This window comes from Heterocephalus glaber, unplaced genomic scaffold (assembly GCF_053883595.1).
Source record: "Heterocephalus glaber isolate CG9 unplaced genomic scaffold, H.glaber_assembly_v1.0 deba00001481, whole genome shotgun sequence".
NCBI classification, from domain to species: domain Eukaryota; kingdom Metazoa; phylum Chordata; class Mammalia; order Rodentia; family Bathyergidae; genus Heterocephalus; species Heterocephalus glaber.
The window spans coordinates 45,834,550-45,846,651 of record NW_028258317.1 but is presented as its reverse complement, the minus strand read 5'-3'; the positions used below and the strand labels follow the sequence as shown (position 1 = coordinate 45,846,651).

The 12,102-nt window shown below is 40.5% G+C and overlaps 1 protein-coding gene and 1 long non-coding RNA gene across 4 annotated transcripts in view; one reads left to right on the top strand and one right to left on the bottom strand.

Moving 5' to 3' along the window:
* Nucleotides 1-1,058: 1,058 nt before the first annotated feature.
* LOC147825928 (uncharacterized) lies at nucleotides 1,059-9,201 on the bottom strand. Its single transcript, XR_015440092.1, has 3 exons — nucleotides 7,732-9,201; nucleotides 6,855-6,944; nucleotides 1,059-5,613 (listed from the first exon to the last, which is right to left on the bottom strand). It is a non-coding gene; the product is annotated as an uncharacterized LOC147825928 (long non-coding RNA).
* Nucleotides 9,202-9,309: 108 nt separating this feature from the next.
* The window catches only part of Ric1 (RIC1 partner of RAB6A GEF complex), a 163,645-nt gene continuing 160,852 nt past the window's right edge, over nucleotides 9,310-12,102 (top strand). For 2 of the 3 annotated variants that reach the window (XM_087183990.1, XM_087183989.1), the window contains exon 1: nucleotides 9,310-9,665. In XM_087183990.1, the coding sequence (XP_087040116.1) occupies nucleotides 9,522-9,665 (144 nt within the window). In that variant the 5' untranslated portion in view covers nucleotides 9,310-9,521. The remainder of the gene's footprint in view (nucleotides 9,666-12,102) is intronic. The other variant, XM_087183988.1, reaches the window with a different exon arrangement.

Sequence of the window (12,102 nt, the reverse complement as noted above, 5' to 3'; positions counted from 1 at the left end):
AATTGTCATAAACATTCTGAACTGATTCAGGAAATCAATGCAGCCATGAAAAGACACTAATAAAAGAGGATTTCCAGAAATGCTTCAGAAAGTGACAAAAATGATGGGATAAATGTAAGAAGTGTTTTGAAGGGGATTAACGGCAATGTCTTTTATTGTAATACATTTAAAAATTGTTATTTAAATATTATATATCTTTTAATCACACCTCTTATATCCTCCAAAATTTAAATTCAAAGACTTGCTCTTGAACTGACTTTTTTTTTGTTGATACAAGATACTCACCACATAGTTCAGACCAGCCTTGAACTCACTATGTAGCTAAGGCTGCCTTTGAACTCATGGTGATCCTCCTGCCTCAGCCTCCCAAGTGCTGGGATTTCAGGCATGCACCACCATGCCTGGCTTGAACTCTTAACTTTTTGTGAAGTTCTCCACATATAACAGTCTATCAAAGTTAATACAATCATGATTTACTTAAAGACATGGATACAGTCTGATAACTGCATCATTGTATGAACATCATAGAATGTACTTACACAAACCTAGATGGTACAGGGCAATCACTCCATGTGGCCTCTCCATAAAATTAAGAGACATGATAAACTCAAGATGTATGGGGCTGCTGTTGGTGTAGCAGTTTACTGTTTTATGGTAAAGTTTTTCTTAAATAAATAGAAGGAATACACTCTGAAATAATGATAAATAATAATGCATAGTAAACACATAAGCCAGTAACATAGTTGTTTATTATCAATATTAAATATTATGGGGCCAGGGGTTTAGCTTAGTGGCACCACACCTGCCTCAAAAGTGCAAAGTGAGTTTGATCCCCGGTACCAAAAAAATATATATATATATATGTATATATATAGAGAGAGAGAGAGAGAGTATTATGTACTATACATAATTGTATGAACTATATTTTTATGTATCAACTGGAAGTAAAATAGGTTTGTTTACACCAAAATTATCACAAACACATAAGTAAAGTACTGTGCTACATGACAATGGTACAGTGTTACTAGATGTCAGGACTCTTTCAGCTCCATTATAATTTTATGAGACTACTGGATATATAGTCTATTGTTGACCAAAACATCATTATGCTATGCATAACTGTAATAAGATTTCTCCAAAGGTGATATACAAATGGACAAAAAGACTATGAAAAGATGTTCAATATCACTAATCTTCAGAAAAATGCAAATCAAAAATAGATATCCTCTCACTCCCAGTAGCATGGCTCTTACTTAAAAAACAAAAACTGATAAAAACAGGTGTTGGTGAGAATGTAGAAAACTGGAACCACTGTGTACTGTTGGTGGATTTGTAAAATAGCGTAACCAGTGTGCAAAATAGTATTTTTTTTATTAAATTCTTTTATAAGTACATTGTAGGTATACAACACAATTACATTTCTCATTGGGAATTGTACCTTTACATAATGCATCTTGGTTCTTATATTTTCCCCATTCCTAGCCCTCCCTTCATGCCCTCCACCCTTCCCTATTTACAAAGACTTTATTTCCAATTTTTCCATTTCTCAGCATTTTTCCTTTCCCTTCTTTCCTTTCCCCTGCCCCTCCCACTACCCCTACCCCTTTGGACCTTTTCTTCCTATTTTACATTTTCGATTATTCATTCTAATCATTGGTACATTTTAGGTATACAATATAATGACATTCATCATTGGAAATTTCCACCTTTACATAGTCTCTCTTGGTTCTTATTTTTCTCCCTTGCCCAGCTCTCCCTTCAACCCCTCCAGTCCTCCCTATTTACAAAGATTTTGTTCCTATTTTTCCATTTTCTCGTATTAATCCCATTCCCTTCTATCCTTTCCCCTAGCCCTCCCACTTCCTTCCCCTTTGCCCCTTTTCTTCCTATTTCACATTACCTATTATACATTTAGTCCTTATTTACACTTTCAGTTTCTCACACCAGAGAAACTAGTCGGTATTTACACATGTGTGTCCTTTTTATTTCACTTAAGAGTATCACCTCAATGTGCATCCACTTAGCTATAAATGTCTCTAATTGCTCATTTTTTTATGGCTGAGTAGTACTCCATTTTATAAAAAACCCACATTTTCTTATCCAGTCTCCAGTTGATGGGCATTTGGGCTGTTTCCAAGTTTTAGCTATTACAAACTGTGCTGCTATGAACATGGGTGCACATATATCACTGTGGTATGATTCTTTTAATTCTTTGGGGAAGATCCCCAGCAGTGGAATAGTGGGGTCAAATGGGACTTCAGTCCTAGTTCTTTGAGGTATCTCCATACTGATTTCCACAGTGCTTGCATCAGTCTACACTCCCACCAGCAGTGGAGCAGTGTTCCTCTTTCCCCACAGCCCCACCAGCATTTGTTATTGGTTGATTTCATGACAGCAGCCATTCTTTCTGGAGTGAAGTGGAATCTCAGCATTGTTTTCATTTGCATCTCTTGAATGACCAGTGATGTTGAACATTGTTTCATGTATTTATTTGCTATTTCTATTTCTTTGTCTGAGAAATGTCTGTTCATTTCAGATGCCCATTTTTGGACTGGGTCTTTAAATTTGGGAGGTCTGATCTTTTTAAATTCTTTCTAGATTCGAGATAGTAGACCTTTGTCTGAGGAAGAGCAGGTGAAGATTTTTTTCCATATTGTGGGTTGTCTCTTCACACTGCTGGTGGTTTCTCTTGCTGTGCAGAAGCTTTTTAAGAAGAGATCCCATTTGTTGATTGTTTGTGCTAGTTCACGGGCAACTGAGGTTTTGTTCATAAAATCTTTTCCTACACTGATGTATTCAAGGGTTCTACCTAACCTCTGTTCCAACTGGTTCAGAGTTTCTATTTTAATATTTAGATCTTTAATCCAAAATAGTATTATTCTTGAAACAAATAAAGTACCACCAAATGATCCAGCAGTCCCATTTCCAGGTGTATATGCAAAGGAAATAAAATCAGAGTCTCAAAGAGATAGCTGCATATCTATGTTTATAGCAGCATTATTCACAATAGTCAAAAGGTGGAAGCAACTCAAATATCCAGGGATGGATAAATGCATTAAATAAATGTAGTAGAGCCACATTATTATTCCATTTAAAAAAAGATATCCTGTCACATGCACAGGAGTTCCAATTTTCTACATTCTCACCAACAACTACATGGATGTGAGGACATTAAGCTAAGTAAAATAAGCCAGTCATAAAAAGACAAATATTGCATGACTGTATTTATATGAGGTATCTAAAGTTCATGGAAACAGAAAGTAAAATGGTAGATGTCTGGTTGTGGGGGTAGGCAGAGGGGAAGTTGTCTTAGAGTAGAGTTTTAGTTTTTGCAAGATGCAAAAGTTCTGGAGATCCCTTCACGATCATGTGAACATATACTACTACTGAGCTGAATGGTTAAAAGCAGTTAAGATGAAAAATTGTACTTTTTTTTTTCTTTTTTTTGAGATAAGGTCTTGCTATGTAGTTCATATTGGCCTTAAACTCATGATTATCCTCCTGCCTCAACCCTTCAAGTACTGGGATTACAGGTCTGTGTCACCATGCCTGATTCAACATGTTTTTACTATAATAAAAGGATGAGTAATTTAAAAATGCCAACAATGAATACTGTTGCCCTTTTATAACATTTTGGACTGTTATAAAGTGTAACAGTAGTAAAATTAATATTAAAGCTTTGTTTGATAAATTTTTTTCATAAAAACTTTTATTCCTAGAATTTTACCCACTTGGGGTTTATAATTTTTAAGAAATCAGATCAAGTCTAATAGAAAACATAAGAATAATGTATAAGAATAGGACAGAAAACTACTATATTCCAGAATGGTTTGTTGTTAAGTGGACACTAAATCTGACTCTTAATCTCACTGATACAGAAAATATAGGGATAACACAATGAATATGAAATGAAGACTTATTTGACTGAATAGAGGGAAAAAGAGAGAGATCGAGAGAGGGAGGCAACTGATTAGAATTATGACACCTTTCTAATGGAGTGAAAAATTTTCTAATTCCTTGTGCTATTTTAATAACGAACTCACATAAAATTCAGGCATTTTTAAAATGGCCAAGACATAGTCAAACAGAACAATATTTGTGGTTGGCCAATTTAAATTTGTTTCCAACCAAGTTTTCATTACTAAAAACATTAAGCTGAGTGTCATGGCATGCACCTGTAGTCCCAGCACTCAGGAGACTGGGTGAAGAGGGTCACTTGAGCCCAGGAGTTCAAGAACATAAGCGACATAAGGAGAACCTGTCTCCAAACCAAACCACTAACATAAAGAGAGCAGTGACTTTTCCCCCATTTTGCTTGATAAGGAACAATACGCTTCTTCTTCACTTTATTTTCCAGTTTGTGTAGTGCTCCAGTCCAGAAGTCTCATTTGTATCCATTAAGACTTAATAATAAGTTGTTATGCCTTTATGGTTAAATTATTCCAAGTAATATTTGACACTGCGATCTATGAGTAGAATTGTGAACAAGATAGACTGGTTAGTAACGTATGACCATAGTTACAGAGACACATTTTAAAATTAAATGTCTTCTGTTTTATTATTTGAAATTTTGCTTTTACTAAGGACCCACCAACATGCACTGTGTGTTTGCAACGTGAAAAAGGTGGCCTGGGTCATCAATGAGAAATACTACATGCACTTGGGTACCAACATCTACATGAATGAGCACATGTGAGGAAACCACCATATTCTCAAAAAGAAGCTCTGCAACAAGTAAGCTGATTATGTCATGCATCTGATGAAGCAGATGGAGAGAGGTCAGGTGAGGGGTATCTAATGAACTGTAGGAGGAGGAAAGAGAGATAAATATGTTCTTGAGGCCTCTCATCCTGCATCAGATCATTGACATAGTTCTTGAGATTAAATGCTGCAGCTTTGGCCGTGTCTTGGTTACTTTCTTGTTGGTGGGGCAAAACACCCAACGTTCACAAGTTAAAGAAGGAAAGGTTCATTTTATTTTTAACATTTTTAAATTTTAAGTTTTTTGATTTTTTGAGCCAGGGTTTCACTATGTAGTTCAGGCTGGCCTTGAACTCACTATGTAACCCAGGCTGGCCTTGAACTTGTGATGATCCTCCTGTCTCAGCCTCCCAGGTACTGGGATTATGGGCATGTACCACCACACCCAGCAAGACAGGTTTATTTTAGCTCATGGTTGTTAGAGGTCTCAGTTCATAGCCAGCTGGGTCCAAGGCAGGACTACATGGCAGAGGAGAAACAGTTCATGGCACGGCAAGCAAGAAGCAGCAGCCTTCCTTCTTCTTTCCCTTTTTATTCCATCCAGGCTACAAGTCTATTGGTAGGTGCCGCCCTCACCCAGGATGAGTCTTCCATCTTCAGTAAATCCATCACTCTTACTCAGAACCAAGCTAAACCAATTAGTAAACAATCCAGTATCACACACCCTTGATCCTGTCACCTCCCAAAAGCTCTGTCTATGAACACATGAGGCTTTGTGTGTGTGTGTGTGGGCATCTAGATATAAACCATCACAGGCAGTTTGTTTAAACTGCAGGTTACTCAACTTAAATTGGAATGAAATTTGAAACACCATGTGGAGTCCTCTGATATGCTGTAATATTTTCAGAAAACCTAGGACAGAAACAAAAAGTATGTATAAGTAAAATATCTCAGTGGTGAAGAGCTTGCCTAGCATGTGTGAGGCCCTGGGTGTGATTCCCACACCAAAACAAAACAAAAAATCCACAAAACAAACTTTTACTGAATCACAACACATAACCTATCCACTGATTGGATTTATCTGGGTGTTATGGCACACAACCTGTAATTCTAGCTACCATCTGAAGCATATAGACTATCTCAAAACAAAGAAATAAAAATGGGTAGAAATCATGGCAAAGTACTTGCCCAGCAAAGGTGAGGCTCTGGGTACATTCCCCCATATTACAAAAATAAATAAAATTTTAACCATATATTAAGGTAGAATGACACAACAAATTTCCAGGCAGTCATCTTTCAGCTTCAAAGATTTATTTAGCAACCTATGGCCAATCTTGTTCATATGTATTTCCACCTACTCTGCTCACCTCCGTATTACTTTCATGTAAAAACCAGAGATATAATATCTTTTCAGCTGAGTTATTCACTACCAATTTTCAGAGCGGACAAATAATAGAGACCAGCCCAGAAGCAAATGCATCAGTTGTACATGATACAAGCATAACAATGCTATGCAATGCAAACATGTAGCAATAAAAAGTAAAAACTGAAAAAAGAAAAGAAAAAATGACCATAAATGTTAAGGGTCATAAACTACATAAAACAGCCTCACCTTTAGGCTTTTATGGCAGTCACCTAACACTGGGAGTGGGTATGATCTGAACCAAAATCCAGCCATGGCTCTGTCATCAGAAGCCTGTGAATGTGTGTAAAAGCCCATTTTAGTCTGGTGACTCAGGGTCCATTTTCTCTTAATCCTTTTCTCACTAGTCTTGGGATTGTGCCTGAAACTTCATGTTACTACATCACTCCCTCCAATTTGCCAACATTTCAAAGCTCTACTGAAAGTAGGACAAGTGGGACATTTTCAAACATTAATAATTTCACTGTTTTAAATCACTTTTTTCTCAGCAAAAAAGTAATATGAATTCATTATAGATAATTTGGAAAATAAAGCCTAAGGAAGTACATAGTATTAAGAGCTGTGCATGGTGGCACATGCCTGTAATCCCAGCATTTTGGGAGAGTCAGGAAGGAGAACTGGAAGTTTGAATCCAGCCTGGGCAAATTTGTGAAACCCTGTCTCAAAATTTAATTTTTCTTTTTGTTGGGGGGGGGGATAAGGTCTCGCTAAGCAATTCAACTGAACTCACTATGCAGCCCAAGCTGGCATCGAACTCACAGTGATCCTCCTGCCTTAGTCTCCGGAGAGCTGGGATTACAGGTGTCATCATCACATCTGCCTTCAAAATAATAATAAAAAAAATTAAAGTACACATTAAGCAACCATAGTCAAGGTAGCTTTTTAAAAAATTATTTATGTTAAGGTGGTCTTAAAACACCAACTTTTAGTGCATTTTCTTCCTGTTTTTCCCTTAGGGACATAAATGCATTTTTTTTCATAAATGTGGGGTCATATTTCGCATAACATACAGGGAACATACTTCTCTATGATTAAATATTCTTCTCTAACTTTTGTTTTCCCATACAGAGATCAAACCCAGGGCCTCAAGAATGCTAGGCAAGTCCTCTACGACTGAGTTACATCCCTAGCCCTATTTCTGTAGAGAGACAAAGTCTCTTTAAATTGCCCATGAACTTGAGTCATCCTGTCTTCTACTAGAGTGTCATCACCTCCCCCTGCCACGTCCAGAACAACTATCACAATTCCGTTCAATCCATGCTAACTCCAGTGGATCTGTACAAGGAAGACCAGTTCTTTGCAGGCCATATGACTATAGGCATGTCCCCCACTGTTGTCCTATTTCCTCATTAAGAAAGAAAACACCACCCCCATCCCAACCAGAATAACAAATCCCACCAATATTATCTACCTTGAAGGTTTAGTTTACTGTGGAATTTAGTAAAATCGTGCATTTGAAATTATTTTATAAACCTTAAATGCCACAGAGGAAGGTGGCAGGAGAATTACATTCTAAAGATGTCAAACAAGGTCAAAATTGAGCGCAATAAAAATTACTTAGACGCTTCTTAAATTGCTTGTAAGTTCAGGAAGCTATTCACACTTACGAGTGACCAGAGAACAAAGACCGTCTGAAGGAGAGGTAGGACAAGTATGTGCTCAGTGAAATTGCTGCAAGCTTAACATTTTCATTTCCTCTCTCTGCCAAGTGTAGGACTGAATCAAAGATGAAAAATATGATGAAACTTTGTTATTCTATAATTTTATATTGTCAGGTTAAGAAACCTCTCTGGACTTGTCCAATGGAGTAGTTCAGCTGGATGAGCGTTTCATCTGATAAATATTTTCAAAATTTACTATGCTTGCCACATTCCGAGCTGCTGCGCTGGAGTGGGGCGGTACGCCAAGAAGACACAATCTGACCACAAGAAGCTGGTGAGTGGAGGCAATTCTTTGATCACCTTCTAGGGTGATAGCAAATGTTTGGAAACATTAGGTAAAGAGATTTTGTTTTGAATACCAGCTACAAGTGCTGTACCTGATGAGCAATTAAGTTAGTTTCCCTGTTTGCTATTAATGTTGCTACTTTTTAACGTTAACATTTTTAACTTCGGCCCTTTTAAAGTGAAAAAGTAATTTAATCATATGTAAAAATTCAAACTATACAAAACAAAGAGAAAATGAGAAACAAGTCTTTCTTCTGTTCAAAAGCCTCCTTCATCCACTCTCCACTCCACACTGTATCTTCCCTTCCGAACTCCTAATTCAGAGGTTATCCCTGGGTCAATCCTTTAAAAGAGGTACTTATTGTTAAGGTGATCTCTGGGATCCAAAAGTTAAATACCAAACTACAGTATCTGTAATCCAGTCCAACTCTAAAATTAACTACACATCTTTGGCAGAACATACTCCACGGTGGGTGCCAAGAGAGACAGCGTCGGCTTTATCTAACGTTGTTGGTAGAGACAGATTAACGCAAATTGAGCTAAAGGGCAGAGGACAGGTCTCAGGCACTTTCACGGTAAGCTGTTTAATGATTGAATAAAGGCCCTGGGTGGGATCTAAGCTCCATAAAGGCGCAGGAACTACACCAACTCGCTTTGCAGACTATGGCATACAAAAAGGACGCTCTCCCAGAGATCCTAGAACTCCGCAGCGCGGCCGCCTCCGGGAGCCCAAACTGGGAACCTGGGCACTGAGCGTCACGTCACTCGCAATCCCCTCAACCCGCCGCCACACGCGTGGCAGCGCAGGGCCGCCTCCACCACAGGCCCCACCAATCCCGAGGGGAAGTCAAAAGTGGCTGCCAGGGGACGGCTTGTCCAGCTAAGTGCCTCGGCCACTTCCCTCTGAGCCTCACAAGTCTTGCCCTCCCTCTCTCCTCCAAACCCGGACAATACGCTCCAATCGCAGCACAGCGACAGTGGAGCCTAGCCGCATGCGTGTTGACGCAGCGCGGTGGCCGCCAGGGAGATTTAGGGCGGGGCTTCAGAGAACTGCTGTGGGGGAGGTCGGCAGACGTCTCCAGAGCGCGCGCGCCCTCCCGGCCGACCCACGCGGCGCGGCGTGGTGACGCCCGCGCGGCCCGAGGAAGGGGCGGGGAAGGGGCGGGCCTCCGCGCTCCTCCCGCCCTCTCTTGGGCCGACTCTCCCTCCCCTTCCCTTCGCCACCCTCAGCCCCGTACGCGCCGGGGTGTCTTCGTCGCGCGGCGCAGCGTCGGCCCGGCCCGGCCCGGCCAGTGGGCAGATGCCCGGACTTGCCGCCGCCGCCGCCGCCGCCGACTCCGCCGGTGGCGGTGTGGGAGGCGGGCGACCGGCCCGGGGCCGCTGAGTGTGACTGACGGGGCCGGGGGTCGGGGGCCGCCGGGCGCTCCGGCGTCGGCGGCTCCGCGCGGACCATGTATTTCCTGAGCGGCTGGCCCAAGAGGCTGCTCTGCCCCGTGGGGAGCTCGGCCGAGGCGCCTTTCCACATCCAAGCGGACCCTCAGAGGGCTTTCTTCGCCGTGCTGGCTCCGGCCCGCCTTAGCCTCTGGTACAGTCGAGTAAGTAGAGCCGCCGCCGTCTTTCGCTGATCCCTCCCCGGCGTCCGGGCGCCGTCCCGCCCCTAACTTCCATCCAGCGCCCGGACCCCAGCCCCTTGGCGCCAGACTCCGTCGTGCTCCGAGGTGGATGAAGTCGCTGCCACGGAAACCCCTGCGCCTCCCGGGGTGGCACCGACCGCCGCGCTCCGTGCAGACCCCGCGAGCGCTCGCCCGCTTGGCTGAGCCCAGACTTACCCTCCTCTCCTTTCCTTCGTTCTTCAGAGCAAATTTATTTAAACTTTGCTCAGAAATCTGGCCGCCGTGGTGTCCCCAACTCCCCTGCTTTAAAGGTGGTTGTTTTGGAGTAAGGAAAGCCTGTTGGGGTTTACCCAGTGTCAGACTTGACAGGCCTGTAGTAGCTTGTTTCTAGAAACTTACAGCTGGAGTTATTTTTACTAAAGTTCTAGTATATGAATATCCCCCTACCTCAGCCCTGCCGTCCCTTTCCCACTTTCAGGCTGGTTTCTTTCTCCCTTGCCCCCAGACACTTACAGGGATGTAAGGAGGAGCGGAAGTAGAACTCAAATCTGTCCGCGCTATTCAACACCTGGAAATAATAAGACTTGGAGAGAGCATGGGACAGAGTTCTGTTTTTGCTTTAAATCCTGGTTATCTTTTTCCTTCTTGCATCTAATTAACTAGTACATAAGAGAAATAATTTGAAAAATAAGTGGCAGATAGGATACTCTGCAAATGCTGCTATAGATCTGTGTAAAAACACACTATAGAATTCAGAGTACAAAAAATGCCCTTTTTCCTCTAAAGAAGACATTACTAATCGATGTCAGAGTGTTCTCTTTCTAAAGCTAATTTGGCCAGGTGGAGATAGGTTATGACCTTGCCCTCATTAGATCTATGTAAAATACCTGTTTTATATTGGCTATAGCCCTCAAATCTCTCAAAGTGGAATGCTTATACTGCCCTTGACTGCCCTTACACGCAGTCCTGGTAAATTTGGTGATAGGATTTAGGTAATTCTAGTATATTTTCTGTTTGACTCTCATAGTTAGGTAGTAAATTAGACTATTTGCCATAAAATTTTGATCTAGTTTTCGAATATGTATCAAAACAAAACACGCTGTTGTGAAATACCAGCAATATGATATTCTGTCATGCTTAATTGCATTTTTAAATTGTGAAATAATATCAGCAATGATATTCTCTCATGCTTAATTGCATTTTAACATATATATATCATTTGGTTCTTAAATGAGATAAGCATTTACAATGTATATGCCAGTTGAATAATTTTTGTTTATGAAACTATTTAAAGCACATGCAGAACAAATAATTAGAACTTGAATTTTAATTTGTTTTCTGGATTTAGTATGTAATCCTATTTGAATATAACAAATTGTAAAGCCTAAAATTTAACATTTCTTACCTCTAAAAAGGCAGACCTGACTTAATTTTAGATAAAAGAAAATTTAATATGAGGAATGAATAGACCAGAAGCCTATGAGCCACCTTTTTCCCTGTTAAAGGAATATAAAAATGTGCCTCAACTCTCTTTGGGACATTTTGAGTATTAGTATTTGTCTAGTTTTGCCAAGTGTGGTAGGTCACACCTGTAATTCCAGCACTCTGGAGGCTGAGGCAGAAGGATTCGAGTTTGGGGCTAGCCTGAGCTACATAGTGAGTTCAAGGGCAGCCTGGAATATATAGCAAGACCCTATCTCAAAAAACAACAACAACAAAAAAAACCCTTAAAAAAATACTGTCTGGCTTTGGAGTTAGATGCAACATAATCCATGCAGTCTTGGGATTTAAAATTACTCCTACTCCTTACTTTTAAATTCCCACTGTACTCACAGTTCCTTTTCATAGAAATCCAGGGGGCTGGTACTATTACAAACTATGTAAAAGACAGACTTTAGGGAATGTATTAATTCAGAGGTATAGAGTGAAATGAAATGCAGAAATAGCAAAGGGGAGGCTACATGGGTACTGTAGGTTTACATGTTGGTTAACCTTGTTCTTATTGAACCAGGTGATTTTAAGGGCTGTGATTGTATGATTAGGTAAGTGAGGCACAAATGCTAAGTTCCAGCTTCTAGTCTTTTCCTCCTGGGATATGCCTTTTCTCACACTAAAAATTCTGATTTTTTTTTTTTTAATATCGGGGATCGAACTCAGGACCTTGCACTTGTGAGGCAGGTGTGGTGCCACTGAGCTAAATCCCTGGCCAAAACTTTGACTTTAATTTCTAACTTCCTGAAACTAAGTTGAAATAAATTTTGGTTAGCAAACTCTGGTAACACAAAGTGCAAATACTTTATTTAAATTAAGGAGCTATCAGTTATACTCACAATTTTGAGTGAATTGGTTTAAAGTGTTTGCAGTGAGAACATGAAAGCTTTGACTTTCAGAAGGTAGTTCCAAGTAATTTTATGGAATC